Here is a 14,883-nt window from a genome sequence, read left to right on the forward strand (position 1 = left end):
GACATACTTATTTTTATGTCACCTGATTGGATTAAAATAAAAATTTTCAAAAATCTCTTATAACCAATAACAATGAAGAAAACACTATTTAATCCCATTGGATAACTATAATTTGATTGACAGTTCAAATGCTAACACGTATTATTAGCCAATCAAATCACTAAACCAATTAATTATAGTCGCTCCCTATTGGACGAATTAGTTCGATTGACAGCTGAGTCACGTGGGAATGAAGTACAAAAGTTCTGGCGCGAATAGTTTCATTCTCATAACCGAGTCGAATTACAGTGTATCAGGTATGTATTACCCTTTCCTCTTGAAAAATGCATGAGATTTTATGCTTTTCCCCAAAAAAGTTATCAATTTGCTAGAAAAATATAAAGTTTTACGTAATCCAACCTTTATTACAGTGGAATTTTGCAAATTTTAGCTTCAAAATTCATGGAAATATTTTTTCAAAACGCAACGTGAGCTGAATGAAGGTGGCAAAAAGTGTGAAAAATTTACATTTTAAAAGTTTAGTTCAGTTTCAAACAAAAGTAAGCAAAGCTGACTACTTTTTTTTGCGTTTTTATGTATTTTAGAGCAGAAAAATCGTGATTTTAAAGTATTTTTTGGTTTTCATTCACGAGGATTTGAAACTTGTGCAAAGCTGCCATGAGTGAAAACGTTTATAGTTCATGTCTTTTCGTACAATTTTGTTCATTATTTTGTACTTTATTGTTCTTTTTATCATATTATTTAGACTACAATAGTTTTTTCTTAAGGTTTTGGAACTTTTTTACTCAAGAAAGTTTCCATTTTGCTTTTCACGCGCCTTCAACTAAAGTAACAAAATTTGAGCTTGAAAATTTGAGCTTGAAAATTTGAGCTTGAAAATTTGAGCAAAATTTAACTTTATTAATTTATTTAGTGGGAAAATTCAATCATTTTAGCTTATAAATCTTATATTTTATTTGACTTTTCCTATTTACCTTGAAATTTTTGAGAACTTGTCGAAGTTTTTTTCGCGCGCTTTCCAAGTTGCGAGATAAAGTTGCGAAATATGACTTCTAAGTAACGATTTTACTTTATTGTTAGAGATTTAGACAAAATAATCTCAAACTTAAAGTTTTATTTCATTCTTAGGACTATTTAACTAAATTTTAATGGATTTTGTCCAAGTTTTTATTTTCGCGCGCTTTTCATTTTCATTTGGAAAAGTCGACGACGAGAAAATTCAGATATATCAAACATTTGTTATCAATTAAAACAATTGTTTTTACGATTCTCAGTCTTCTTAAAAAATGTTTTTCCATCATATACTTATATATTTTCTACTTTTCAGATCATTATTGGAAGTGGTTATATAAAGTACCTAGAAGCAAGAAGAAGCCTACCGTGTATTGTAAGAATGAGTGGTTGGAAGATCTTAAGAACAAGTGCAAATTTGCATTACATTTTTAAGGATTTCGTTTCGGCTGCCTCGATCTTGTTCTTGATCTTCTTATTTTTGCATTGCAGTTAGATGGAAAAGGGCTGGTAAATGAGTAGTTCCTAAATCAAAAAGGAACTTGTTCAAAGAACAAACTCACTAGGTTAGTTTTTGACTTGCAAACATTTGTGAAAATATTCCATTGTCATTGTCATACGTTGATTTTGGCTCTTATGTTGCAAGTCAAAATATTCTGCAATGCTTTGTTTTTTGGTCGATCTGGAAAGTTTTTAGGTTAGTCGTAAGAGGGGACCAGATGCAAGGCTGGTCCCAGGGATTATTTGTTTTACAAGAAGCTACCACTATCTTAAAACTAAGAGGGGTATGGCGGATTATTAGCGTTTTTGACTGGTCCTCTAGACCAGGGTCAATTGGCCAATACTAGGTTAGTTTTTCAAATGAACTTTAGTCATCAAGTTGGCAACGCTTAACGTCGATGAAGACACAGGATCTACACATAGTAAGGTGTGAACTTTAGTTTACTGGAGTTCAGGCTTACTTGAGTAACGCTGGCCAGTACAGATCACTCACTCCCCTCACACAGCGCCTAAGGTTGGATGTTTAATATTAGACTGGCTAGTTGCGTACTCTCGTAAGTCTAGGTACAGTCAGGATGACCAGACGGATTAACCATGGTCCTTGCCCCTACCCTCGGTGGATGGTTGTGATAAAATCCTGACTTGCTGCTCCAGTGTAGTCTTGCTTTTCAGTCGTGGTTCAAGTCTACCAAGAACAGCCAAACTCGGCTGCCTCTAGAAGAGAAGACGAGTCTGCGATAGTTTTCTGTTTTATCATGCATCGGGCATATCAGTGGTAGCTTCTTTAGGATAGAATTTTCCACAAAACTAGAAACGTTTATAATTGATGTTTTGCATATTTTTCTTTCCTTTCTTTTTCTTTTTCTTTTCTATTTCTTCCACAGGTTGTTATATATTTAATTTATTATAGCTTTAAATGTTTCTTTTTGATTGAAACTTGATTGGCTTGATTGTTAGGCATTGATAGATCTTTAGTTTAGATACTTTCTTATAGATTTCAGTATCGATCGAGGTTTTGTACAATTTTCAGACCGTTCAGTCTCATTTCGTCTGTTCGATACCATGAAATAAGTGATGACGTTCGGATTTTTCTCTTCGTTTTAATTCGATCATTTCGATATATTTATATTAAGGTTAACATGTAGGCCTATTAATATAATAAGGTTTGGGTCTTGGATATTCCAGCTCTCTCTGAAGTGTTAGGTACTTCCTTGAGAATCCTGGAATATCCTCCCTCTTTTTAAGTTAATATTTAAATTAATGTGATAATAGATTCGAGGGTTTGGGTCTTGGATATTCCAGCTCTCTCTGAAGTGTTTACTACTTCCTTGAGAATCCTGGAATATCCTCCCTCTTTATGCACACACACGCACGCACGACTATGTTTTTGATGGGTGGGGTCTCGGATATTTTTCGTGTTCTTCACTGAAGTATTCGTACTTCAGTGAAGGTTTAGAAATATCCATCCTTTGTTTACTAGCTAAAATATTAAGATACACAAGTATGAAACTGTTGTTATACTTTTGTATTTTAATCTTATTTTATCTAATCTCTTTTTTAAACTGTTTGTTTAGAAAGACAAAATAGTTTTCAAACAGTTCAGATTCAAAAGTATAAAATACATTTATGCTTTTGTTTTTTAACTTATGTTTGAAATATTAACACTTTCAAAATTTCGAGATATTAACATACTTGTCTTTTCTCGTTTCAGGTATAAAAATGTTACCCAAACATCTCATGACTTCGAGTTACTTACTTTTATTTTATTTATTTTCTTGAATTTAAAAACCTCTTTGAAACTCTTGACAGTCACTTGTCATTCATTTTTTTTCTTCTCACGTTTTCAAAAACCTTATTTTACCATGTAACTAATACTTATCTCTTTTTTCTTTTCTCTCTTTCAGATAATGTGACTTTATACAATTCATATCACTTCCTGTTTATATTTTATGATATTTTATGTATATATTATACCTGACATATCTTTCTTCTTTCCTCTTTTCAGGTCACGCAATCCACATCAATGGAATTTATTTAATGTTATGATATAAATGCGCACTATACACAAACAGTTTCAGTTTTGGTTATACGATGTACACCTTTAACCCTCCAAGGTCGTGCGCCTGCATAAGGTGGAGGACTACGTTTCCAGGGAGATTTTTCGGCCATTCCCAAATCTCTGGTTTTTCGTAGCTGGCAGCGCACTAAAAGTAACACTGAATTTCATGGAATAAATTTAGTAAAAGGGGATATGATTGGCTTTTTTACGAACTCTATCTAGTTTGTTTTTTTTTGGCACACATACTTGGATAAATAAAAAGCGAATTTATAAATATCTATTGCCTTGACTTGCGTGTTTAGTTTTTTGTTTTCATCATACTCGTCACTTTTGGGTTTTCAACCAATTCGAAGATGCTATAACTCAAGATTTTTTACCCTTGGTTTTTCCAACACAAGCTTTGACATTTTTGGTTTTTCAACAAATGCGTGGATATTTTTGGTTTTTCAACAATTCGAAGATGCTTTGCAAGTCCTCCCAAGATGTTTTGGTTCAAGATTTTTACTTTTGGTTTTTCAACACAAGCTTTTAATTTTTTTGGTTTTTCAACAAATGCGTGGATGATTTTGGTTTTTCAACAATTCGAAGACGCTTTGCAAGTCCTCCCAAAATGTTTTGGTTCAAGATTTTTATTTTGTGGTTTTTCAACACAAGCTTCGACTTTTTTTTCGTTTTTCAACAAATGCGTGAATATTTCAGTTTGGAGTTTTTTATGATTTCGAAGATGCTTTGCAAGTTCCAAGATGTTTGGTTCAAGATTTTTACTTTTGGATTTCAACAAACGCGTCTACTTTTTCTGGTAGTATTCAACAATTTCGAAGATGCTTTTCAAGTACCAAGATGCTGTTGGTTTTCAACCAGTCCTGAAGAATTCTACATTTTTCAACTTGAGCTGAAGTTGTTTATTTTTCTATGTGTGCCAAAGATTTTGAAATATTGTAAGTTTGTAAAAAAAAAAAGGTTTTATTTTTAAAATTTCAATTGGCATTGTATTTTGGCATTCCTGTCTCTAAACCCCACCCCAAACTCAGTAGTGTAACAGCGCATGCTCGGCTTACGAGCCAAGAGGACTGGGTGCGATTCCCAGCTGAGTTGGTGGAAAGTAGAGTTTGAAAAACGGGTACATTTTCAACAAGTTATAAGTTTTAACATTATTTTCCTTTCCAAAAAGGAAGTGGCAATTATCTAAATTGATTTCTTAGTCTTATGATTGATTTCACAACTAAATTTATACTCATTGCGAAAGATTACGAAATTTTAGAAAAATGTTTGAAAATAGGCCGATGTCTGAGCCTCTAAGAACTTAGTTGTTTCCATATTGATCTTAAGACTTATTTAGTACATTTTAAATTCAAGTCAATTTTTTAGAGTCTTTCTAAATAGAGCTTTTAAGATGTCACGCATTTACGGGTCCAGTTCCTCACAAAAACCACTAAAATAAACTGAACTGAGTATTCTCAACTTTGTGATTGACGTCACACTTAAAAGCAAAATGGTCTTGAATGCGCGGCTAAAAGAGAAAAACGAAAGAGAAAATGTGATTTATTTTGTATGTGTCCCCGCTATTCGAAGAGTTTTGAAAAGTGGTACTCACCCCCATATAAAAATCCAGGTTCCTTTGAACCCTCCCCTTACACGCCCATCTACACTCTAGTGCTTAGTCCCCTGATATTTTTCCGCGTATGACGTCACACAAATACAGGGTCTTAGCTTCGTAGTACGGTTGTTTACACAAATGAAGCGAAAGTTTTGCTTTTTTAACCTCATATTCCTCACAATATTGGGCTATTTTATCACCAGATGTGATGCTAAACCCCCTGTGGTCATAGGTGAGTTATCTTTGTTTAGAAATCAATGGTTTTTTGTTTGTTATTGCTGGTTCGATTTCCACGTGTTGTGAGCCGTTGTGTACGTGTTCTCTTGGGTATTTACGTGAATTTTCAATTGTTTAGCTATGTTTCCTTACACTTAGCTGTTAAAATCGTCTATAAACTAGATATTTTTAAGTATGATCTGTGTCTTTAGCGCAAAAATGTGCATTATTTTTCATTGTAGGGAGTTGAAAGCGGAAAACAAATGTCTGTATTGAAACTAGGATCCAAATCACATGCTTGTCTCTTCTAAGTTTACATGTTAAGATATCATTTACAAGCTCCCATTTTGAAAGCTTTTGAGTTTTTCTAATAAAAAGTTGGTGTACTTGTACATAAAAATCTTTAGTAATGCTTGTTCGTTCGTTCGACTTGTTATAATTATTTATATTAACTACTGTACCAAAACCCGTTTTTGAATAGTTTGTCATATTACGTTACAGTATTAAGCTTAAGGCACAACAGGATGCCCTGTCCTTCCATCGTCTCACCGGGGGTACCTTCTGAAACACGCTATTTTTCATATTTTCGAGAAAATCACGCAAAAATAAAATGAACTCGTATTTCTTCGGCTTTTGTTACGTAAGACTTTTAGTTGTAAGTAGGAAATGTTTTTCCTATCTAGTTTTAAAATTTAAAACTATATCAATATTTAATATTGATTAAGATTACTCTTTTTTCTTACTTTTTCGTTTTCTATATCCCTATTTTAATAATTGTAATGGCAGGCTGATTGCAGTTTCGAAATAAAATAAATAAATAATAGATTTGGGCTTCAGGTCTAATTTATTGTTTGGGCTTCAGGTCTAATTGTTGAAATATAGTTTTTACTGACACAATAAAAAAATGTAAATGTTAAGCTTACGGTTTCCATATAAGTTTTAAAAAAAATTGACAATGTATTGTCCACTTCAGTGTCATTGACATCCCAACATACTTAGATATCTGCTTTTTTGAAGTATTTATTTTTTTTTACAATTTTATTGGGAAATAGCCATAACTAAGGTACATGTATTCATGAGATAAAGACAATTAAAAAGAAAACGAATGTGAATATCTACGCAATAGGGTAGAACAAATGGGACTCTTAAGTCCCATGCTAAGCACTTCCCTTGAGGTCACAGATAAAATAAATTGAAATAAAAAAATAAATATACTATTATCTGTGGCACAGACAAATACACTGTACAATAAAATCCCTGGTCCCATTGCTTTACAGTCAAACCACCTCAAGTGTGAACTTGTAGAGGTCATTAATGACTTTATTTTTGGATTTTTGATTTCATTATTTGATTCAAAGATTCATTAATGAAAACGAATCTTCAATATTAAAAAATTAATAATTATTTGAAAATTCGATTAACTTGGCTTGTAGGCTCTTGTTTATAGCGCAAACAGATGGTAAGTCATTATAATATTACATATTCCTTGCACAAAAAGGTAGTTTGACTGTAAATCTGGACCCTGTCGTGGAGTGTTAAGTATTTTAATTTACAAGCCTAATTTTGTGTAAGTTGCCTTGTAGCTCTCATTGCCTCCACTAATAATTTTGACAGCTTTCATCACATCTTAGAGACATACTATTATTACATGTAACTAAAGTGTTGAATCATTAATAATTCTTATTGACACTTTTGCAAATTCATGTCTAGTTCCTGGTGATGGAGGAAGCCGGCTTGAAGCTCGTCTTAACAAAAAGACAGCTCCACATGTTTGGTGTGAAAAGCATAGCAAAGATTTTTTTGGGATATGGTTAAGTATAGAGGAACTGTTGCCAGGGGTTGTTGACTGCTGGAGTGATAACATGAGGTGATGCAAAAAAATATTCAAACAATTTGCTAATTTAATACACCGAATTGAAATCCGGGGGGGGGGGGTACTCTTGCCTGTTTAGGGTAGGGATGTGCCGCTGAGCCCTTTGAACCCTGATCCTGTTCCAGAGTAAAATCGCTGAAAACCATACCCTGTTTGGTGGCACCTACCTGTATAGCGAATATAGGGGAGTACCCCCTCCCGGGATCGAAATATGGTGACCATATTTGAATAACTATTGTTCTGCACTGACTATAACCTCTTGTACATGTGAAAATGCTTTTATGTAATTTCCATGTTGCTTGTCAGTACAGAACAATAGTTATTTAAATTGGTAGCCATATTTCCATTCGGTTTATTATAATTTTTTGTCATTTTAATTAATAGAAAGTGTCAGCTTATGGAAATACTGTTTGCAAATATTTTCCTTCTGAAAAGAAGTCAATTTATTGTTTTGTTTTCCAATTTCACATTCACTCGTTACTATTTCTTTGTTTGATGTATACATTTGCACTAGTTTTCTTTGAAGTGCAACCCACTTTGTCACTGGAGGTGATTATTTAATAGATAATTACTGAGGCACGCAGCATTTGTAGGTATAATGTTAATAATATATATAATGCTAATGGTATATACGCCCTCAGCTGCCTGCATTATACCTACGAATGCTGTGTGCCGAAGTGATTATCTAGTATAATTATTGTTCTTATCAAAATCCAATTGTTTTCTTTCTAGTTTGTTTATCATAGAAACAAAGCCAATAATGAATGTCTGATTTTCCTCTATGCATTCGTGGGGATAATGCAGACTGAAAACAATGGATTTTGATAAGATCAGTAATTATTGTGTGATAGTGTGAGTTTCTCAACCAATCAGCGCGCAAGATTTTCAATAATCACCTGTTTATTTTTACTAAAAATCCATTCAGTGACCACAAATAATAGTTCCAAGTGAAGGTTGGTGTTTCTGTGTATAGTGAAACTTTTACTTTTTATCATGCTCAGAAACTCCAATCTTGGCTTGGAACTATTATTTGTGGTCACTGGACAGAAAAGTATTCTTCTGGAAAAATGAAGAAAATATGAAATGTGTAGTTCCAGAAATCATCCGTACCCACCGCACAGAGGAATTCGGAATTTCCGAAGAGTAGGGGGGTCAGAGAAAGAACAAAAATACAGAGTTTTTATGGAAGAAAATTGGAATTTCCAGGGGTTAGGGGGGTGTCTTAGAAAAATTCCTCTGTGAGGGGGGTATGGATAATTTTTGGAACTACACAATAAATAGAAAGTACATAATTAAAGTGCATTTATAGGGAGCATAAACCACTAAAGTTATTATTTTAATGCCAGGCTGGTGTATAACACAACGAGCAAACAATTAACAAACCCTGAAGGTGTGGAGATTCGCGTTCCATATTTTGGAACCACAGAAGGCATAGAATATTTGGACTCATCAATTGACCATCCTGGGGAGTACTTTGCGGCATTTGTAGAAGCCCTAGTTAAAATTGGTTATGTTAGAGGGAAAAGTGTACGCGCAGCACCATATGATTTCAGGCATGCACCAAGTAAGTGTTGGTACATCATTGGTTGGTACATCATTACATCACTCAGTTGGTTTAATATATTCAGAAACTATATCATATTCTATTCACCATTCTCATAATGGCTGACGAGCATACGCAAATAAGGCTGCTCTTTCGAAAAAGGTGGACAGCGTGAATTCAGGTCAAAACAATACTAAGGTCAATCTCTATACTTTTCTTCTTTAAACATGTTGCATGTGCTTTTATATTTTTTATTGTGAACTAATGACTGGGTGACGTCGCATTTGTGCACTTGTCAGCCATTATAAGAGTGATGTATTGTCCTTCTATCTATTGTGTTAAGTGTGATTCATTGTATTTTTATGCATACATTACATCAACTGCTTGGTATGTAGGCTCTCCCATCATTGCAATTCGCTGAACATTGTGGGTTATGAATAAATAGCCCAATAGCCCTTAATGCAGTTGAGCCCACAGCCCAGCGAAATCCTAAATGAGTGTATATTGAAGTGAGACTATCTGGTTGAGCTCATGATGAATAAATAAAAAATATAAAAACTATGTTTCATTGTAAGGATAGTTAATCGTGGTACATGTTTGGAAGTCTGTGTATCTTGTGTAGTTTTGCTTGAAACTTATCGCGAGCGTGACCAAATTGCCACAGAATCACTGGATCGTGGGCTTAACTGCGATAAGGGCTATTAATGGTCCACTTCTACAATACAGCGGCCATCTTGCCAGGGGGCAAAACAAAATTAAGGTGACAGAAAATATGTAGAGTTTCGTGTGTTTGTCTTTCTTTTATGGGTAAAGGTGATCGATGTGCCGTCTTAATTCATTTTCTGTTTTATTCTCTTGTGGCGAGCTGTTGATATCACTAATCAACGTCATTACTGTAACAAGGCTTAATTTGCCCACTGGACGCTACATAATGCCTTGCAATTCAAGATGGTCATCGCATCCTTGAAGTAGTCCATTTTCCCTGCCTCTAATGGGCTGTAAACGTATTAGTCATCAAATCTGCACATACTTGATAAATATATACAGTCAATGTCATTAACCTTGTCCACCGAAAAAAGACATTTAGACATTTAGACTAAAAGAAATATCACGTGTTTCCTCGAATGTTATGGCATAAAACAAACGCTGCAATACCATTCTCCATCTTAAATCCTCACTTAATGGTCGGGGCATTCTGGATTTTAAATTCACGGGTTGAATTTTAAAATATTTCAAAGTTCAGGCTGACGCACACGAGGCAAAGAATACATAATGAAACATGTGATATTTCTTTTAGTCTAAATGTGTAAATGCGTAAATGTGTAAATGTTTTTTTTCGGTGGACAAGGTAAATGACATTGACTGTATATCGAGCAGGTATTCTGTTTTTCACTTTGATCTATTCCATTATCCTACCACAGATACAAACAAGGATTATTTAAATAGTCTGCAACACCTTATTGAGCAGACTGCCATGCAAAACAATGGTGATCGTGTGGTTCTGATCTCACATAGTCTTGGATGCCCATATACCAAGTACTTCCTGGACCACATTGGCCAGACATGGAAGGACAAATATCTTCATTCCTGGATAACTATTGCTGGAGCTTGGGGTGGGGCTGCCAAACTTTTCCGTGTTATTTCATCTGGAACAGATCTTGGTGTTCCGAAATATGTGTTAAAACCAATAAAACTGAGAGCTTCAACCCGAACGTATGGATCATCGGCTTTTCTTTTACCAAGTGAGAAGTTTTGGAAAGTCGATGAGGTAGAGTACTGAATCTTTTGTATTTATCAGAGTATATAGTCATATTCCTTTTTGGGTTCCAAATTACAGTTCCTTGATTACAGACTCACTTACTCAGGGTTAGCCTTGTATCAGTGTCTAAATACACAGTAAAGTAAAGAATGTACAACTTCAACATAGAGGCTTTGCACCAGCACGTGATGGCAGCCATGACAGGAGGCACGACAATAGAGTCTTTTTCCCCTTGGAAACTCAATTCTTTCTCATGTAAATCAGATTAGACCAGATTCAATTGCTCCTGCCTCCTGTCATGGCTGCCATCACGTGATGCTGCAAAACCTCTATACAAATATTTGAAATTCCACGGACCTTCAATGGAACACATGAATATTCTGCACAAAGTCGAGGCTAACCCTGAGCAACAGAGAACTTGAAACTTGTTCATTCAAAAAAACACTGTCGTTGAAGGGCTTCAGCCTATGCTACTGGACCATATGGGAGTATGTGTAGAAATAACTGATTCTGTCGACTTCATCTATAACACATGAATATTCTGCACAATATTGAAGCTAACCCTGCAAAATGAATCTGTAGCCAAGGAACACAGCGGTATTTTACGAATTCAAAAAAGGTTTATTCTTGGACTTGGCATCATATGTGACTAGAGTTTGTTTTCATCAGCCCAGTGGTTGTTTCAGGGTTCATTCTGTGAGTTAGCCATGCCCTGACTTAGATCAGCCCAGAGGTTGTTTCAGGGTTCTATCTGTGAGTTAGCCATGCCCTGACTTAGATCAGCCCAGTGGTTGTTTTAGGGTTCTATCTGTGAGTTAGCCATGCCCTGACTTAGATCAGCCCAGAGGTTGTTTCAGGGTTCTATCTGTGAGTTAGCCATGCCCTGACTTAGATCAGCCCAGTGGTTGTTTTAGGGTTCATTCTGTGAGCTACCCGTGCCCTGACTTTGATCAGTGCAGAGGTTGTTTCAGGGTTCTATCTGTGAGTTAGCCGTGCCCTGATTTTGATCAGCCCAGAGGTTGTTTCAGGGTTCAATCTGTGAGTTAGCCATGCCCTGACTTCGATCAGCCCAGAGGTTGTTTCAGGGTTCAATCTGTGAGTTAGCCATGCCCTGACTTTGATCAGCACATAGGTTGTTTCAGGGTTTGATAAAAAGTTTGTGGCCTCATTAACAATGTATTATATAATCATTTTTTCCCTTTTACCAGCCTGTAGTCCATACCCCATCAAAGAACTACTCCCTTTCAAACCTGGACCAGTTTTACAAAGACCTGCAGTTTGAAGTTGGCCAAGACATAAGGAATCTTGTCCCACCAGTTTGGTCCGACCACCCACCAAATATAACCCTACACTGTCTCTATGGAACCAAAGTGCCAACTCCCGAAAGATTCTATTTTGGACCTGGTGAATTTCCTGATACGTTTCCTAAAACCATTATGGGGGATGGTGACGGGACCGTCAACAGGCAAAGCCTGGAAGGATGTAAGCAGTACATTACGACTCAGTACCAGAAAGTGACCGTTCAGGAGTTCCCTGCGGCAGAGCATATGAGAATAATCGGAGATAAGCGGTTGATTGATTATGTTGTTAAGTTATTGGAAAGTATTGACTGATATTTGTATAAGAAGATTTTTTATGATTTGAAGAAATTTTAAGAGAAATTTAATCACGAGATTTTTATAATTAAAGACATCTTTTACAAGCAACAATTGTAGTGTGATGCACTTTGATATACTTCTTTGCTGATGTCCCAGGGGGATATTTTTGTGCAAAAAAAGGCCGGGATGATTGTTGAAAGATATGACAATTCCCTGGACTTTTTGATCACAGCAAAATTTTAAAAATTAAAATTGAAAGCTTTTTATATGCTAGATGAATGAGATAATGGTAGCTAGTTTGGGATTATTTGGAACTTTTTCTTTTACACATATTGTATTTACAGCTTTTGCTATATTGTTATGTATGTAATGACCAATACTCCCATTTCGAGTTCGCCATTGCTCAGTCTTAGCCTCGATTGTGTACAAATGTGTTCTTTTTGTTCATTAAGGTCCATTGTATAGTAAGGAATGTATTAAAATGATTAAAATGACATCTGTTTTGGTCGAATAGCGGAATACCTATAACACACAACGGTCAGAGCAAAGATAACTCAAAACTGGACTATTTTAACAATGTGTAGTTCCACAAAAACTATCAATACCTCCCACAGATAATTTTTTAGACCCCCTACCTCCGGGGGGGGGGGGGGGGGGGAAGGGGGTATGGATAATTTCTGGTACTACTACACAACAAGAATTAAATGTTAAAAAGATTTTGAATTGAGATAAATTTTAGTTTCATGCAAGTTAGTCAGTTTATTATTGTGCAATAATGTTCACTGTATAGATATGCCAAATAAGTGTCTGTTTATGATTTCTGGCTTGGGGGGTGCTAGGTGGATTTTGAGGGGACCAAAAACATTTTCTATAAACCGGCCACCAAATAAGGTGGGTCATTTTATATTTATATCCATCGTTCATTGATGTTACACAATTCTGGGGGTCACAAAGCCCACAAATAAAATGTGTGAGAATGGGGGGGGGGGGGGGGGCTAAAAAAGAGGTGTTACTTTTTAATACTCAAATTCCACATAGCCTCCTAACCAATAAATTATGAATAGTGCCTTAAATAAGTGTGCAGGCGGCATAATAAGATTGATGTTAATTTTTATAAAATGGTCAATTATTTTGTTATGCAATTAATAAAATTAATAAGTATTTTAAAATGACCTCCTGTCATTCTTTAAACATTTTTTGTTTGGTTTAAATGTTCCGGGGAGGTGGGTACTCTCTATGTACCCTGTTTCAGGGTGGAATCGCTAAAAACCATACCCTGATTGTTGGCACATACCTGTATAGCAAATGTAGGGGAGTGTAACCCAATACCCCCCTTCCTGGAGAAATGTTTTCCTATTGCAGTGAACACGGGTCATAAATAGTTATAAGGAGCCAATTAAATATGTTGTCGTTGTCGTGAGTCATTCCCTCAAGTGTTCCCTTGATCTAGTGTTAACAGTGCCTTGACTTTGATCAGCCCAGAGGCTGTTGTTCAGGGTATTGGTAAAAATTCAAAGATTAATAATATGCAAGGGAGTCTCAAAAAATTGTTTACAGATGTAAAATGGAAAAAATAATTACGAACAATGAATTTTCTCTTTGGGGTACCGCAAGTGAAACTCTTGGACCCTTTAGCGCGCAGCATGATGGGTAGCAGTTTTGGATACGAGACACTAAATATATTTCCCATGAAGTATTAGCTTGCAAATGGCCGCGCGGACTCGTGAAGAAGTCAGGCGTTTTGACACGAAAAAAACGACCAAAAGAACCTCTAAAACCAAATGAATACTTCAGTTTTTCCTAGATGCGAGTTCAAGTATCATATAGCTTCAATATTTTTGGAATTATATTTGAATTCGAGGTAAAATAAGGTGAACAATTGTCGTCGTTCGAGCTCGTTTGACGTGGTTTTTTGCAGCTCTGTAAGTCCCTATTTATCGACTTCACTCGATGGAAATATGAGATAAATAATGTCTTGGAGCGCATTTGAAGAGTTAAAGGTAAGAATAAATAGCATATTCTCCTTTGAATTCGATTTTTTTTTTTGTAATTTTGAACTGGTGAATTGTTGACCTTGTTTGGATACTCTTCACTACTGAGCCTCGAAGACAACTCTTTTAAAGTTTTTAAAAATCGACTTTTGCTATATTGCTAAGTTATGTGGCTCACTTACACTAATATTCATTTGAATAAGTCTTTCAACTTTTCTAATGCTAGCAAAATTAATTTATATCGTAGGTTTAATCTTACGGATTTAATATCAGGTTTTGGGCTTCCTGTGGTTTTGTAAAAATTCCCAAAGTTTGATAAAGTACAGAGATTTGTAGAAGAATGGTGCAAAAAATTTTTTTTAAAAAGTAATGAAAGGCCAGCTTGTCAATGTCTCTATGCTGTGATAAAAACTCTGGGAGTATTTTTGTTATTATAACTCTTGATTCAATACTCCAGTTAGAATAGTCCCCTTCGCAGTTCCCTGCGCCATCTTGAAAGGTAGCCGTGCCTTTGCATCAAAGTGAGATGAACGGTGAGCTTGCAATGATAGAGACCTTTTTTTAACACCTTGGACAATTTTTCACATGTCTCTATCATTGAAAGCTCATGCACTGTTTGTCTCGCTTCGATGCAAAGGCATGGCTACCTTTCAAGATGGCGCAGGGAACTGCGAAGGGGACTATTCTCTGCTCTACAGGGTTAGCCTGTGTCCAGGATATTCATTTCTAGTGAAT

General features: G+C 35.5%; 2 protein-coding genes across 3 annotated transcripts in view; both read left to right on the forward strand.

The window, feature by feature from the left end:
- The first annotated feature begins 5,264 nt into the window (after positions 1 to 5,264).
- LOC116297358 (lysosomal phospholipase A and acyltransferase) lies at positions 5,265 to 12,268 on the forward strand. Its single transcript, XM_031705574.2, has 5 exons — positions 5,265 to 5,400; positions 7,095 to 7,251; positions 8,604 to 8,821; positions 10,222 to 10,568; positions 11,768 to 12,268. The coding sequence occupies exons 1-5, from the start codon at positions 5,307 to 5,309 to the stop codon at positions 12,170 to 12,172; spliced, it is 1,221 nt and encodes a 406-aa protein (XP_031561434.2). The 5' UTR covers positions 5,265 to 5,306; the 3' UTR covers positions 12,173 to 12,268.
- Positions 12,269 to 13,873: 1,605 nt separating this feature from the next.
- Positions 13,874 to 14,883, forward strand: part of LOC116297355 (DNA repair-scaffolding protein) — a 28,317-nt gene continuing 27,307 nt past the window's right edge. For both annotated transcript variants that reach the window (XM_089034655.1, XM_089034656.1), the window contains exon 1: positions 13,874 to 14,157. In XM_089034655.1, the coding sequence (XP_088890781.1) occupies positions 14,128 to 14,157 (30 nt within the window). In that variant the 5' untranslated portion in view covers positions 13,874 to 14,127. The remainder of the gene's footprint in view (positions 14,158 to 14,883) is intronic.

The sequence above is a fragment of the Actinia tenebrosa genome, unplaced genomic scaffold, assembly GCF_029948245.1.
Source record: "Actinia tenebrosa isolate PJP-AT-01 unplaced genomic scaffold, QUT_ActTen_1.0 PGA_scaffold2__45_contigs__length_23673736, whole genome shotgun sequence".
NCBI classification, from domain to species: Eukaryota; Metazoa; Cnidaria; class Anthozoa; order Actiniaria; family Actiniidae; genus Actinia; species Actinia tenebrosa.